General features: G+C 40.1%; 3 protein-coding genes and 2 pseudogenes across 3 annotated transcripts; 3 read left to right on the top strand and 2 right to left on the bottom strand.

Moving 5' to 3' along the window:
- Positions 1-1,351: 1,351 nt before the first annotated feature.
- LOC146001244 (cAMP-dependent protein kinase catalytic subunit 1 pseudogene) lies at positions 1,352-2,860 on the bottom strand (annotated as a pseudogene).
- Positions 2,861-5,872: 3,012 nt separating this feature from the next.
- Positions 5,873-6,244, top strand: LOC146001342 (uncharacterized). Its single transcript, XM_083138657.1, has one exon. The coding sequence runs from the start codon at positions 5,873-5,875 to the stop codon at positions 6,242-6,244; it is 372 nt and encodes a 123-aa protein (XP_082994783.1).
- Positions 6,245-6,277: 33 nt separating this feature from the next.
- LOC146001341 (uncharacterized) lies at positions 6,278-6,691 on the top strand. The gene has a single exon (XM_083138656.1). It carries the CDS (start codon positions 6,278-6,280, stop codon positions 6,689-6,691), a length of 414 nt encoding a protein of 137 aa, XP_082994782.1.
- Positions 6,692-7,936: 1,245 nt separating this feature from the next.
- On the top strand, positions 7,937-9,163 carry LOC146001340 (uncharacterized). The gene has a single exon (XM_083138655.1). The coding sequence runs from the start codon at positions 7,937-7,939 to the stop codon at positions 9,161-9,163; it is 1,227 nt and encodes a 408-aa protein (XP_082994781.1).
- A 6,137-nt stretch (positions 9,164-15,300) lies between these two features.
- Positions 15,301-16,622, bottom strand: LOC146001243 (cAMP-dependent protein kinase catalytic subunit alpha pseudogene; annotated as a pseudogene).
- Positions 16,623-17,111: the final 489 nt, after the last annotated feature.

The raw sequence follows: 17,111 nt of genomic DNA, 5'->3' as shown, positions 1-17,111 counted from the left end.
GAAAAGTAACTTTCCATACACTAGAAGCTATATTTCTGCATGTTTTTCAAGAACATTTGCACTATAAAAGAACTCCTGCTTCAGCGCTGCTCGATAATTGCCCGAAACAACCATTTTCTTCGTAAATCTAGAGGCTTAAATATGGTGCTTAAAAACGTATTATTGTTAATGTAAATGATCACGTGAAAGCGTCCGTGTAGAACTGAATGATCAACTTTTGTGTTTTAAGCATTCGTATAGATTAAGCCTTATGGTATATGAAAATATACTTAACTGATAATAATATAAACAGCGAATAAAATCTCTGTTTCTAAATTTAACAATTTACAAGTATTACTTATATTATACTTTCTATATTATATTTTCTAATTAGATAAAGACACATAGGGGCATGGCCGTATTTAGAGGGGGGTTTCTAGGGTTCAACCCCCCCCCCGAAACTTCTGACATGTTGGATTAATGGATGTTCAGAAACCAAAATCTGTAACAAATTTTCAATTTTTTTTCGAAGCATCACAAAAATACAAGGAGACACTGTTGAAACGATCGAGCTAGAATTTTCATACATTTGGAATTCTGAAAGTTGAGTGAAATAGGATTTATTCTCGGAATCGCAGCCCACCGGCGACCCCTCCATTATCACTTCTGCTGTCATCTTTCCAGTGTTGTTCCTGAGTCACAAGGAATAAGATTCCCTTATGATTGTCCCAAAATTCCATTTCCAGCTTTAAAAATTCCCCGTCCGATAAAGTCGAAAATAAACCCCCCTTGATAGGAGTTCAAACCTAGTACCTCCAGTTTCGTAGCGCATTACGTTCGCGATTGAGGTTACAATCCATGCACCAGGCTAAGCTTTTAAAGAGAATAACTGGTTCCACACTTTTCAAAATTCCAAAAATTTAATTTTAAAGTCAAACAACAAAAACTTTATGACTAAAATTTCCATCTAACTTTTAAAGTTTTTTCTTGAAGGTATCTAAAGTTTAATGACGAATTAAAATAATTGTGCATTTCAGTACACACTGTATGAAACGTAAAAAAAAACAAAAATAAACTTATGCTGGATATTCACTCATCTGCTGGATTGAGTAAGCTCCCTCAAGGATATAACAATAATATAATAATTATTATTATTAGTATTATTATTATGGAATAAAATTGTTTTATTATTATGAAATTTTAATTATTATTGTACAATTATTATTATTATTTCTATTATTCAAATTTCTGGCAACGCCCTGGGAACAATTATGAATGAACCCCCCCCAAAATTTTTTCCTGTCTACGGCCGTGCATAGGGGAGGAGGTATGTGTCGAAATAGTGCTCCGCATATACTTGGTCATACTGCAGGTGATGTGATCAATAGCAGGTTTTGTACCCTGGTCGGAGACTGAGTGAAACCCAGAGCTTATTTATGTAGGAATTATCTGAGAAATTCCCTTGGATCACCCACTCAGGGAATCAAAACAACAAACAAAAACGCAATATTCTTCGTTATGTATAGTCAGAGATTGAGTTTTTTATGAATAACTATATATCTGTACACAAACAGAGATTTACATATCACATCTATGTATCATAGTTCCTCAAGAAAAAAATATATCTCTGTTTTTAACATCAACTGACTTGTCGAGTGAAGCAATACAACCTGCATATGTTCGATTTGTACTGTCTAAAAGTCTTCAAATTCTTTTGTGAATTTTTCTTTAGAACTTTTCTTCATTATCTCCTCTTCATACTCATCAAAATTACTCAGATCACCCTCACCTTTACAACTCGGTACAAAGGGAGGTTCAATATTTAATTGCAGAAACGCCGACCAGTCTTGTCCATGAAACCACCTGTGCTGTTTTATGTCAGTGGCGCCATTCCTCAGATTGCCAAACCTCTTTGTCATATCTACAACCAGTAAGTTTTTCAACAAATCCTTGAGTTCCGAGCTGAAGTGACCCGGATATTTAACTCTGCAAGCCATTATCTTTTCGTATATTTTTAACGGTTCACGAGCGTAGAAGGGAGGATATCCGGCTGTCATCTCGTATACCAAAATACCAAGCGACCACCAATCGACAGATGCACCATAGCCTTTGCTGACTATTATTTCAGGAGCTAAGTACTCAGGCGTACCACACAAGGTCCAAGTTCGGCTTTTCACAAGTTTACAAAATCCAAAATCTGTCATTTTTATATAACCATTGCTACATATTAATAGATTCTCAGGTTTCAAGTCCCTATATATTAGATTCAAATGGTGCAGGTATTCAAAGCATAGAACTACCTGAGAAGCGTAAAACCTAGCATGAGCCTCGGTAAATTTGCCGAACTTTCTTAAATGCGAGAACATTTCACCTCCATTAATATAAGGCATTGCCATGTAGAGATAGTCGTTGTCCTTGCAGGAAAACATTAAGTGAACTGTGAACGGAAATCTGATTGCTTGCAGTACCCTCTTCTCGCTTAAAGTGTGCTCGACTTGCTTCATCTTCACAACTTTCTGCTTGTCTAGTATTTTCAGGGCACAGTAGTCCCCACTTGGTTTGTGAGAAGCAAACATCACACGGCCAAAAGAACCTGTTCCAAGAGTCTTAATGCAATGGAAATCGGATGGTTTTGCATTATGCTCTCTCTTCGCTTTGTATCTTTCCTCGAATTCAACTTCTGCCTTGTTCAAACAATCCTGATAATCGCTTTGTGAAGTAAAATTAGAGAATATATTATCACTGGGTACTCTAGCTACTGGTCTAGAAGGTCCTGCTACTGAAGGTTCTCCTGAGGTATTACTCTTTGTAGATCTTTTCATCGTAGCTAACACTTTCTTTCGTACTTTAATCGAGTCAATTAGAACAACCACTGCACGGTTTATACTATATGAATCTTGCCACCATCATTACTTACTGGATTTTATAGCTATATCTTGGCTGTTTTAGCCCAACATATCAAAGTATGTTAACATAGGCAGTCACGCTGAATCAAAAATGATCATCTTTGATTATAGTATAAGTTTGGTCCGCATTTTGCCTCCCCCAAATTTTTAATTTTGTCCTCTAAAGGAAATTAATATTGAATTTTATCCAGAATGTGCCAGTTCCAAGAATAAGGTAACTGATATCGTGAAATACAGTATGCGCCAAAATATACAGTACTGAAATTGTTTGGGATAGATTAGTGTATGTATTACTATTTGTGTCATCAATGTGTGAAAATTTGTATGTCATAAGTATTCATTATACTTGTCGCCACTAGGTGGCAGGACAGTGCAGACTCTACTTCGGAGACTGTGCAGGGCGTGGTACATATCGGGAAATACCCGCACTGAACGAGAGAACAGCGAGAGACATTGCTACGCGGTGGTCGACGCCATTCCAATGTAGTCCAGTGTCAGTGTACATTAAATAGTGTATATAATCAGTCCAGTGTTTAAATAAGAAACGCAACATTTTATGGTCCTCCGGGCCGGATTAGTTTACCAAGTGAACAATCTCTGTGAGATATGACGTGTTACGCATCACAACAAACGTCTCAACTCGCCCGCCATGGAAAGAACGAGTGTTTTCGCGCGGTATCGAAGTGACTTTGTATGCAGTGTTCCAGTTACAGATGTGTACTGACATTCATACTTACGTCAATATATGGTTGCATGTTATGTGCTCAATCGTAGAACTTCTGTGTCACAGTACTTATTACGTATTACGTGTAATTTTCAATCACAACCCTTACGCGTGTGGTTTGAACATACATTCCGTATCGTTATCGTGCGTACGTCGAATGTTTTGTTATAAGACAGTTATACACGGTAGTATTCAGTGGACAATCAGTTATCTGTTACGATAACTCATCACGGGACAGAGTATCATAAATGTGGACAGTTTCGAGCATCCACTACAGTATTCTGCTGTCGGCTGAAGTGACATCATCGCCAACACCCAGGGAAGCTTCAGATCAAGGTCAGTAGTTAGCTAGGCTCGCACCATATTTTGTTTACTCTTTCCTCACGTACTATTTCCTACATATCTTGCCCTCTTTCCTTCGCGATGGATGAAGAAGAGAAAAGAGTGTTGATACGTAAGAGAGCTGGATTTAGGGGCCAGTTAACACGAACACAAGCATTTGTCAATGCCTTTGAAGATACGGGGGAAGTTCAAGAAGTAAGGGTCCGTTTACAGAATTTAACACCTTTGTGGGAAAAATATGATGAAGTTCAAACACGTTTAGAAGTAGAAGATATCAACGAGAATCATGAACCTCACAGGGGGGATTTTGAAGAAGTTTACTACAAGGTACGGGGTAAAATGGAATCCATTATAGAGAAACATAAACAAGCACATTAAATTACCCACGGTATCTTTACCCACGTTTCACGGTAATTATCAGGATTGGTTAGCATATTCAGATGCATTTCAGGCTATGGTTCACACAAATGACAATATTCCTAAAATACAGAAAATCCACTACTTGCGTTATCATTGGAATCTGAAGCAAGAACACTTATCGATACTTTGCCCATGACCGATTCAAATTATGATATTGAATGGCAATTGTTGAAAGATAGGTATGAGAATAAACGACTGATAGCAGCAAGTCATGTCAATAACATCTTGCATGTGAACGCAATTAACAAGGAAAATGCCACAGAATTACGTCAGTTCATTAATGACGTCACCAGTAACTTAAATGCTCTTCGAGCCCTTGAATTACAAACACCGTTAGAAGATGTTATTTTGATACATCATTTTTTGGCTCAACTTGATTCTCACACAAGAAGGGAATGGGAATTAAGCCATACCGATCAGTCGTTCCCTACATTAAAGGAACTGTTCACCTTTCTAGAACAAAAATGTCAAGCTTTGGAATCAATGAAGTCTGTTCACGTAAACAAAAATGTCAATGAACACAAGGTTAGCTCTAAACAGAAACACATCCGTCAGTCAAATTCTTACCTGACAACTACAAATACACAATGCTATTTCTGTAAATTACCACATTCCTTATATTCATGTAAGTCTTTTGCAGGCGCAAGTCTGAAGCAGAAACAAGAGTGTGTGCGCAACAAGAAACTTTGTTATAATTGTCTCAGATCGAATCATAATTTTAGGAACTGTACGTCAGGTAATTGTAGACGCTGTGGATTGAAACACAATTCACTGTTGCATCCAGACGAAGGCGGTAAACCAGGACGTTCTCTAAGGCAAGACCAACCAAGGAATGATTCACCAGACACGAGGAATGAAGCTGGAAGGACAACTTCAGTACAATCTTCATACTGCACATTTAAGAGTAAACCAAGATCACACGTTCTGCTATCAACAGCTTTAGTAGAAGTCGTCGATTCTAGGGGACATCCACATACATGTAGAGCTCTCCTGGACAGTGGGTCTCAGTCAAATTTCATCAAGGAAGATCTTGTTCAGAGACTACAGTTGCGAAAGCAGAAAAATCATATTCTAATCAGAGGAATCAATAATGTTTCATCGGAAGCCAAGCACAGTGTAGACATTCAGTGACAAGAGTGTCAGACTTCCAGACTTCACTTACTTGTCTGATACTCCCACGCATCACAGGGAACGTACCTTCTCAAGTTATTCATCATGAACATTGGAACCTACCAACCGACATTGAGTTAGCAGATCCACATTTCTACAAACCAGAAGGGATAGATCTACTAATTGGATCGGAACTTTACTTGCACTTACTTCTTCCTGAAAGACAAACGAGAGATGAAAACTATCCTGTTCTTCAAAACACTGAATTAGGTTGGATTTTAGCTGGTCGGATGGAACAGCCTGTACAACCTAGTACACCCACAGTAGCATGTTTTGTACGCATGGAAGACAATTTGGATTCTCAATTACGACGTTTTTCGAGTTGGAGGAAATGTACTCGAAACCAAAAACCGCTGAAGAAGTAGCTTGTGAAAACCACTTCAATCAACACACCACCAGAGATGAAACAGGGCGTTTCATTGTTCGTCTCCCATTTCGATCAGATCATACAGAGCTGGGACATTCATACAACCAGGCATTATTCAGATTACATCAGTTAGAGAAGAGGTTTCAACAACAACCAGAGTTGAAAGAGGAGTATGGCAGAATACTCGAGGAGTATGAAATGTTGGGACACATGAAGCCAGTACAACCAGATCCAAATGAAGCTGATGACTTGTCATACTATTTACCACATCATCCAGTATTCAAACCTAGCAGCAGCAGTACGAAGACCAGAATTGTTTTTGATGCATCAGCATAAACAACAAATGGAGTCTCTTTAAACGATATACTGATGGTCGGTCCAACCACACATGACGATCTTCAGTCTATAGCTCATCGCTTCAGAACGCACAAGGTTGTATTTACGGCAGACGCCGAGAAGATGTTCAGACAAATCCTGATTCATCCAGATGACACTAAGTTTCAACGCATACTTTGGAGAAAATCTACAGATATGCCAGTACAAACGTTCGAGCTCACAAGAGTCACATTTGGTTTGTCATCATCACCATTTTTGGCGACCAAAACATTGCAGCAGTTAGCTGAAGAGGAAGCAACCAAGTTTCCGAATGCATCCAAAGTTTTACAACGAGATATTTACGTTGATGACCTCCTCACCGGAGCTAACAGTATTGAAGAAGCTAGACAATTGCAAGGAGAACTAATCGATTTACTGAAGTCAGCAGGATTCACTTTGAAGAAATAGTGTTCTAATCATCCAGAACTTCTTGAAGCAGTACCAGCTACTCATAGAGAAATGCAACTACCATTTCAGTTCGACAGGTAGCAAGCGTTACGGCTTTAGGCCTCACGTGGGAACCAGCAACAGATAAATTGCAAGCAAATCACAAGGAGATAGTGTCATGTTATGAAGACAACATCACTAAACGACAAGTAGCTTCTATTGTCGCATCAATCTTTGATTCTTTGGGACTAGTGAGTCCAATAGTAATTTCTTACAAGATATTTCTACAACAATTATGGTTCCATAACATGGAATGGGACGATAAGTTAACAGATCAACTCAACATGGAGTGGAAACGTTTGTTTCAACAGTTACCAAACATTAATCAGATACAAGTTAACAGATTTGTGCTAGTTCAAGGAAAAGTGGTTGACATTCAACTCCACGGATTTTCAGATGCATCGCAAGTTGCATATGGCTGTTGTTTGTATCTTAGATCAACAAATGCAAATGGTGAAACCACTGTACATTTACTTTGTTCACGTTCGCGTGTGGCACCTATAAGAAGAATCACTCTTCCTCGTCTTGATTTGTGCGCTGCCTTGTTGCTGGCGAAACTAACACACAAGGTGTTACATCTACTACAATTGGAAGTCAGTAGAATCAATCTGTGGACCGATTCGAAGATCGTACTGGCGTGGTTTGCATCACCTGCAAGACGATGGAAAACCTTTGTAGCGAATAGAGTTTCACAAATTCAAGAATGTACTAAGCCTCAGTACTGGACACATGTAGTGTCAGCACAGAACCCCGCAGATTTAATCAGCAGAGGGACAAATGTAGGCTCACTACACACCTCTCAAATGTGGTTTCATGGCCCTGATTGGCTATCACTTCCAACAACATCATGGCCTTTGAGTCCAACATCGTCAAGGGATAATGACTTTGAACTCGACGAACTTGAAGAACAAAGAACAAGTACAGTAAGTCTAGTCACAAATGCACCAACAATAGAATTTATCAGCAGATTTTCGTCGTTATTGAAACTTCAAAGAGTGATTGCATATTGTTTGAGATTTCTACACAATGCGAGGAAAAAACAAGAGAAACACATAGGATCATTGTCAGCAAGTGACTTAAGATCAGCATTGCATACTTGCATTAGAAGCGTCCAACACGAAGTTTATGGCAAGGAAATACGAGAATTGTCTTCTAACTGTCAGGTGTTAAAGGATAGTAAACTTTCAGACTTGCATCCTTTCCTCGATGACAAGCAAGTACTCAGAGTTGGAGGAAGACTTAGGCACTCACAGCTACCATATGATAGCAAACATCAAATCATATTGCCACCATCATTTAACTGAATTCATCATTCTTTCAGAACACCACAGGTTATTACATGCAGGACCGCAACTCCTTATATCTTCATTACGACAGGAGTACTGGATACCAAGAGCCAGACAAGTGGTCAGAGCTATTCTGCATAAGTGCCTCATTTGTTTCAAATTAAGAGCATCTATTTCCAACCAACTCATGGGACAATTACCACCATCCAGAATACAGTCCACTAGACCATTTCTAAACACTGGAGTTGATTACGCTGGACCAATTATCATCAAGCCGTCGATCACTAGAAGCAAATCAAGGTTGAAAGCATATGTAGCAGTATTTGTATGCTTTGCCACAAAGGCCATACACCTAGAATTGGTCGGAGATCTCAGCACCAAGTCATTCATTGCAGCTTTGCGAAGATTTACAGCACGTAGAGGACAATGTTTGAACTTGTACAGCGACAACGGAAGAAATTTCGTCGGTGCCAATCGTGAAATACAAGACTTGAAGAATATATTCCAATCAACAGACTTCAGCAAGTCTATAGAAGACCATGCAGCTCAAGAAGGATTCAAATGGCATTTTCTACCACCTAATAGCCCAAATATGGCTGGACTTTGTGAAGCAGGAGTGAAGTCTATGAAGCATCACCTGAGAAGAATCGTAGGGAACTCTGCTCTCACTTTCGAAGAACTTGAAACACTCTTAGTTCAAATCGAAGCCTGTCTTAACTCCAGGCCCCTCACAGTATTGTCACATGACCCTACAGATCCCAGTTTTATAACCCCTGGCCATTTCCTTATTGGTGCACCCCTAACTAGTTTTCCTGAGCCTAGTCTAACTAACATCAAAGAATCCAGTTTATCCACATGGCAGAGATTGCAGCAGATGTACCAACAACTATGGGACCGTTGGTCAAAGGACTACTTGCATTCCCTGCAGCAGAGGACCAAGTGGAACACCCACAAGAAGAATTTGGAACCAGGAACAGTGGTCTTAGTGAAGGAAGATCACCTACCTCCACTTACATGGAAACTTGCTATAGTTGAACAAGTGCATCCTGGTGCGGATGGACTAGTGCGTGTTGCAACTGTTCGCACTTCATCTTCAACTTATAAACGTCCAGTTAACAAACTAGTGCCTCTTCCAGTAGATCATTAGTTGTACTTTTGTTGATCGACTCGATCAAGAGGGGGGGACTATGTTTGGGATAGATTAGTGTATGTATTATTATTTGTGTCATCAATGTGTGAAAATTTGCATATCATAAGTATTCATTATATTTGTCGCCACTAGGTGGCAGGACAGTGCAGATCTGCTTCGGAGACTGTGCAGGCCGTGGTACATATCGGGAAATACCCGCACTGAACGAGAGAACAGCGAGAGACATTGCTACGCGGTGGTCGACGCCATTCCAATGTAGTCCAGTGTCAGTGTACATTAAATAGTGTATATAATCAGTCCAGTGTTTAAATAAGAAACGCAACAGAAATGAAAAGATGAACAAAAGTACATCTCAAAGCTGCTTCTTATGAATTATACGTTACTGAGGATAACATTAGCGTGTTTTTTTTTTTACCACGGTATGCATAATGTAAGTGTTCAAAGTGTGCACCGCCTCGGTGTAGACAGTGTTCATATCGTTCACGCAGATTCTCAAACATATCCTGAAACAAAGGTTGCTGCAGACTCCTGGAAAAGGAGATGATTTGCTTACGTAATGCAGGCACAGTTTTTGGTGGATCTTCACAGTTGAACACACTCTCCTTTAACATTCCCCACAAGTAGGCATCAGGTGGTGTGAGATCGGGGGAATGGGACGGGTATGGGAAGTCAGTACCACGTGAAATGATTCGTACTGGAAAGATTTCCTGCAGCATGGCTAGAGATTCTCGAACGGTATGGCTGGTCGCCCCGTCCTGTTGATACCACTGTCTATTCATCTGAATGTTCCTTGCACGACAGAACCTTCTCAAATCCTGAAGAAATGGGTCGATCACTAAACCCCTGTAGCGTTCTTGGTTGACGGTAAGAGCATTGCCTTCCTCATTTTCAACGAAATAGGGGCCTAATAAACCGTGTGCTGAGATGGCACACCATATCGTCACACGTGCAATATGTAGCGGTTTCTGGACGATAACATCTGACCGCTCAAAACCAAGGAAGCGAGTTGTCTGGCGATTGATGTAGCCGTTCAAGTGAATGTGACTTTCGTCGGAGAACCACACATTATTCAAGAAATCTGGATCCTCGTACACCATGGCCAAACATGTTCCACAATACACCATCCTGGCTCGCATATCTGGCTCTGTCAAGCGTTGTCCAATCTGTATCCGGTACGGAAATCCACCTATGTTCTTAAACAATCGGCGAACGGACGTACCGCTGACGTTCAGTTTCAAGGCCGTTCGTCGTAGACTTCGTCGGGGCGAATGCAGCACCTGCTGGAGAACACGTGCGTGATTATCATTTGTCGAAACAGTAACTGGTCGACCAGACTTCCCCTTCCGTTGACACAGTACACTACCATTACGCCGAAATTTCGTAACAATAGACAGCATAACTGTGTTACTTGGTGCCGTCTTATTAAACTCATCTCGAAATTGTTCTGCCACCTTTTTCAAACTCGGTCCACCTTCACGACCGCTTCCGTATGAGCGGAAATAATGCTCAACAATTAATACTTTTTCCTCCGTCGAGAGACCCATTTCCAACAACAACTGCACAACACAACTTCCTTTTCACTACTGCGAACACGTGCAGCTGGAGCTATGCCCCGTCGACAAACGCAACCATGTGTTCGAGATGCGCGAGTTTCAGTACTGTATATTTTGGCGCATACCGTATAATGACCGGGATCTTCGAATATTGATACCGGTGGCGAAGCGTGACATTTTTACGTAGTCATCGCAAGACCTGCCAAACGTCAGGATCAATCCTTCAACCGTGGAGGGGGAGGGGGATTTCTACATTGATAATGATGATAACAGTGTTCGTACAGACGTGTGAAGTAGAGATGGCCAAATTCATTTTCTTTTACGTTGTATATGATTGTAAAATAAGGAAGACTAAACTTTCTTAAATTCTACCCGAAAAATGGAAAAATTGTTAAACGTCTCTCTCCGAAAACCGGGTAGTAAAAATTTCGAATCGAGATTTTAAATTTTGCGGAATCCTGATGTTGTTGACCATCCCTGGTGTGAAAGTAAGATATGTTAGGGAAAAGGTTCTGTCTAAGTCACCTCGAGAACAAAAATCTTGATCAGTCTTGTTACATTGAAGTACCTCCTGTTTTGTAAAGTAAGAACATTATTTTCAGAAAACGATATTTGAACCCCAGGATCAAAAGAAAGAAAAAAAATACAATGTCTCGAGAACTGCTCTCCCCCAGTTCTTTCTAGCACTAAACCGTGGGGAAATTTGTGCTTTTGCTTACTTATGACGTCACTGAAAGCCTGCCGTGTTTGCAAACAAGGGGGCTGAAAAAAGGCCTCTTATGACCAGACCTTCAAGAGCGGGAGAAAAGCGGTCGAAGGACCTTGGATTCGCAGACCTGCTGCGATGAGTTGGCCCGCCTGACACCATTGCACTCAACAAGAAACGTAGCGGGACGGCTGGGCACGGGGGGTAGAACTGGGCTCTCCTTTCGATTCGCTAAACTTAGCGAATCTCTTGCGTATTTCTATCTGTTTCATGGCGTCGAGTGACTAATTTCGCTCAAATATGCGAGTATTCTGACTTTTTTTTTACTTCTTCTCTAAAATATTTAAAAATCCTTTTTTTATTATTATTTTGCTTTGTCATCGCCGCATCTCCCGATGACCGGACGCTTCGCCTCTGATTGATACCGTACAGAAGGTCACGTTTCTGGCCTGCTCATTCATTCACTGCCAACATATCGTCCTTTTTTGCCACACTTAACGTTTGGCTTGACCATTATTAAATTCAATCCCAACGTTGGCCAATTTAAGAGTCCCGAAAGTCGACATTTTCCCAATGTGTCACAGACTTAGTATTCCGAAATAGTGGATTTTTTTTCTTTCCAGTATTCGGGAAGTCCTGACATTATGACATCCCAACAAATGAAGGTTCTTTCACGATCCGGGATCTGACAGGGAAATATTTTCCCGATCCTGGTCTTTTTGTTTCTGGATCCGGTTTGCCATTATTCCAGGCACGTCAGTAAGAAACAAACATGTTTGATCCTTCATGCTTGGAATGACGAGCCAATCTCCCCATTTCCACGCGGTAGGTTTTAGCATGAACAGTCTGACAAGCACGGCATCAAGCTAGGCGTGACCGTGAGTGGCGACCTTTATGGAGTAGAACACACGTGTAATAAAATAATGATAATACTATTATTACTATTAGTACTACGACAACGTATGAATATGAAGTAAAATAGAAATGTTACAACTTAGTAAATTAATATATCTACTTAGGACCATAAACATTATTTTTTAAAGAAAATATGCTAAGAAGGCTTTTTGATTGATTTGTTGTTTTAAGTCCACTTTATGCACAGGAAGGCTAATCGGGACTGGTAAAAGGTAAAGTGCTCCCCTGTACTTGCACCACGCCATGAAGGCGTATAGGGGTGTGGAGTTAGGGTGATCTTGATCACTGCCGACAGTGGGGGTGATGTGATCAGCACCACGCCCCTGGCCACCTTTACCACCCAGAGTTTCCTCCAGGTACCCACTTTATACGACGCTGGGTGGGCGCCGGAGCCGCTTGAACAGGTGGAAAAAAATCTTCGCCGGGGATCGAACCCGGGTCTCTGGCATGGTAGTCAGACGCCCAACGATTTTTTTTTCTTTTTTTTTTTAAGGAATACCCCTACGCGGCTGTATCCCCCCGTCATCCACACTTTCTCAACTTTTACACTTATCAATTTTTTTTACAGTATTCTCAGTTTATCTCATTTGGACAAACACAAATACCCATGCCTAACCCGGGACTCGAACTCGGAACCCCTGGCGTTGTAGCCCGCTGTGCTAACCACTCCACCACGGAGGTCGACTAACGACTGAGCTACCGCGACTGGACCCTCAGTTTAAAGTGGGATTCGAACCACTGTGCCATGTGCCTCCACCGGGTATCGAATCTGGGAGCCCTTGATTACTAGGCGACGACATTACCACTACGCCATCGGGGAGGCCCATGCTAAGAAGAAAATTAGTGACGACATAAATAGCAAAATGTAATGTTGACCGAAAGCTTGTTAGTAGCAGCTGACAAGGTATATAATCAATGATCATGAGCTAGGTTTTCTTCCTAATGTAATATTTTTCAACTAACGCTAAGTGTTCATAGGTAACTTCTCTTTTAGACTTGTATGAAGTAAGTACGTACATGTTGTGAGTGAATATCCCGAAACGTAAAGGTTCACAGCAAATGCAAAACACCGATAAGTAATTCAATGTTTAATTAATATAACCCAATATAGTTTTTATCATTTTTATGTAAGTACCGGATAAATAAAAGAGCTTTATCTTACAGAACTAACGTCATGTATGAGCGCGCCTGCTTAATTATAGAACCTTACACCATTGATGTTTCTTCTAAACCTTATTGTCATTGACTTATCCGGGGGAGTCCGGATCTCGAAGAAAAGAAAAAAAAATAAGCCGGCTCCTGAGAAAAAGGGGTTGGCGCCTGCATTGGTTTATGTTCTTCTACCTCTACTTTGACCATATAAAAATGTTAGCTAATCATTACGAATGCATGCATAGTTAACAATGGTCTTTTTAAAATGTGTTTTGGAGCTAGGAAAGAGCAACTACACCTGCTGGATCCTTCTCAAATTTGCCTGTCTGGTTACTCCCTTGCCGACAGTTTACCTTTTCCGGGAGGGGACAGGGAGAGAATGATATCTATCAAATATGTCAAGATACTCCAACTCACCAGGATTATCTGCCAGTGAACATAAAAATTATTTCGTTGTGCATTTCGAGATGGTAAGTCCATCTTGCCTGCCGCTGTACGTGGTCCGCAATTCTCTGCCATAGGTTGAATTGGAGGTCGTGTCTGAGAAATTTTCACCAAGGCAATTTTTTCTTCACAATTGTAGCAAAGCGAGACTAGTTTCGTTCTCATCTCGAACTACGAGACCGGTTCCTTCCTACACTTGTCAAGACGACACCGAGAATTAGACAGTCGTCTGTAAAATCTAGATGACACAGAGACTTCCTGTCCGACTCGAAGAGAGAGCAGAATTTTGTTAAAGTAAATATCGAGATAGTACTCTTGTCATGATATTTGCTTGTTTGATTAAGTCTTCTCTGTGCCAAGTACGGTAATCCGACCTGGGCCTATAGTGTAGAAAGTAGAATTCCTATGCACTGAAATGTGTCTCGGTACACCTTCATTATACGCAAAGGTGCACCCAGGAATTTTCTGAGGGCGATGTTCAAGCCTTTAGCGTTTTTTTAGTTTTTTTTTAGGAATACTGGGCAAAATGGGGGGGTTATGAACCTCAGCAACCCCCCTCACCCTTGGGCACGCCACTGGGGAGAGGAAGCTCGCATAATTTTGAACTACAGGGGGAGTCCGTTCTAGATATCAGGAGGAAGGGGAAGGTAATCGTTAATCTTCTTATGATAAATGACGATTTATTTTTAGATTTATTCATTTGATAGTGTCATTTTAGACGTCAAGAGGGGTGAATGCAATTTACTCTTTCGTAAATTTACTATTTTTTGTTAGTTGTAGACGTCTCGAGGAGGGGAGATCACGTTTTATCCTGGTACAGCTCTCACCCAGAAATGATCTGTCGTCTGAGGGCCGTTGTTGTCAAACATATGCTCGTGCTGATGCACGAGTCCTTCGAAAGGGCTAGCAAAAAATTTCAATGAGCTATTGAAGCCCTTCGAGGTCAAATTATTTTCCTCTCGCCATCTGAAATACCTGCTTCCGATGTGTCGGTTGCCTTCTACTCACATCTGCTGTGTGTGTGGCAGCCAAGTTTTCAAATTCCCCTCGCAAAGGGAAGGGCGAGCTGTGGTTGGCAGAGAACAAAGCAGTAAGCACGTGCTGTCTCCTGCGCTCCTTTTAGTAGGTAATGACTGCCAAGGTCTTCCAGCAGACAACAGATCACCGAGTGGGGGAAGCGGCGCACGGTTAAACCTTCTGAGTTCTCGCATATCCAAGGATATTAGTGCATGAGAACAGGACTACACATATTTACTTCTCTCATTTTCTGATGTTCACTGCTTAAATATTATCTTCATAGTAGCGCGCACACACACACCCATACATAGACACACGCACACAAAATCATCAATTTATTCTTTGCATTGGATTGTATTGACTATTGAATATAACAGAAAAAATTTAAAGCTCTTTGTGTCACCACAAAATTCTCGAAATTAATCGGAAATATTTAGGCATTATTTTCACGTTGTGCAATACTCATATAACAACAGTAGTTCAGTCATTTGCGCGGTCGTTTAAAAATCTTCAAACTCTTTTGGAAATTTTTCTTTTGAGCTTCTCTTTAGAGCTTCTTCATCATATTTATCAAAATTGCTATAGTCACCAGCACCTTTACATTTTGGAACGAATGGAGGTTCCACATTTAATTTAAGAAGAGCCAGCCAGTCTGAACCACTAAACCACTTGTGTTGTTTAAGATCATCAACGCCATTTTTAAGATTACCATATCTTTTCGACAAATCCACAGTCAGGATGTTTTTCAACAAATCTTTCAGCTCAGGGCTAAAATTGTTCGGATATTTTACTTTGCAGGCCACTATTTTTTCGTATATCTTGATTGGTTCATCAGCATAGAAAGGGGGATATCCAGCGACCATTTCAAATATCAAAACACCAAAAGACCACCAATCAACAGATGAACCGTATCCTTTGCTTAGTATGATTTCAGGTGCCAAGTACTCAGGAGTACCACAAAGTGTGTATGTTCGACCTTTCACAATTTTACAAAATCCAAAATCTGTTAACTTCAAGTATCCATTGTTACATATCAATATGTTCTCCGGCTTAAGGTCTCTATGTACTAAACTGAGGTAATGTAAGTATTCAAAACAAAGAATTACTTGACATGCGTAAAATTTAGCATGGGCTTCACTGAATTTACCGAACTTTCTGAGGTGCGAGAACATCTCACCCCCATTAATGTAAGGCATTGCGATGTAGAGGTAATCGTTATCTTTGAAAGCAAATTTCAAATGCACTGAAAAAGGGTATCTAATACCTTGCAATATTTTCTTCTCGTTGACCGTGTGTTCTACTTGCTTCAGTTTGATGATTTTTTGTTTGTCGAGAATTTTCACGGCACAAAAGTATCCACTTTGTTTGTGGGATGCAAGCATCACACGTCCGAATGATCCTGTTCCAAGGGTTCTGATGCAATTGTAATCGGTGATTTTCATGCCTGTATCTGACTTCTGCTTGAATCTCTCGTGGAAGTCTTCCTTGGCTTTATCAAAATAATTTGGCAAATCTGATAAATTTGCTAATGTTGCAAATATCTGATCACTAGAAACCTTAGCAGGTTCACTCATTGTAAGAAATCTTGTCCTTCCTTTTTTACTTAAAATATCTGCTAAAAGCACTATCATCAACTTTTAGCATCATCACATATAAAATTGGTGTTGGTATCAATAACAGATGAAAGTAATGTGTATGTTGCTTTTATTTTCTTCTTTTCTGCCTCATAATATGACGTATTATTTAAGATTCTTAAATCAAATGTTGTATAAAAAAATCCATTACTGTTGATGAACATTTATTTCTTTTGGTAGAATTTATGAAGCGCAGATGTTTCAATTTAAGCATTTGTCACAAAATACTATATATCCAGGAATGTATCCAATTGTAATTGCTATCGAGATACCACAGGGGAAACATCAAATTGACTATCCATAAATTATAAATAATTAACTGTTTTTTGTTTATTTTCAAGATAATCTGTTTTAACCAAGATTATTAGATTTTTTAACTCCGTTCAAACTCGAACACTCGTGTTTTATTTCTCATCCTGTGTGCTTACACTTATTTACCATTTTAAATTGCTTTCTAGGAAGGAAATTCTCAATTCTAGAACTTCTTATCTAACAGTTATGTATGTACAGTGGGATGCATAAGT

Source organism: Lepisma saccharinum, chromosome 17, assembly GCF_977018435.1.
Source record: "Lepisma saccharinum chromosome 17, izLepSacc3.1, whole genome shotgun sequence".
Classification (NCBI taxonomy): domain Eukaryota; kingdom Metazoa; phylum Arthropoda; class Insecta; order Zygentoma; family Lepismatidae; genus Lepisma; species Lepisma saccharinum.
The sequence above is the reverse complement of the archived record's forward strand: the minus strand, read 5'-3'. Positions and strand labels throughout refer to the sequence as shown.

What these genes read in the sequence shown, in the direction of transcription:
- LOC146001342 (XM_083138657.1), top strand. Translation starts at nt 5,873, where the DNA reads ATGTACTCGAAACCAAAAACCGCTGAAGAAGTAGCTTGTGAAAACCAC.
- LOC146001340 (XM_083138655.1), top strand. Translation starts at nt 7,937, where the DNA reads ATGACAAGCAAGTACTCAGAGTTGGAGGAAGACTTAGGCACTCACAGC.
- LOC146001341 (XM_083138656.1), top strand. Translation starts at nt 6,278, where the DNA reads ATGGTCGGTCCAACCACACATGACGATCTTCAGTCTATAGCTCATCGC.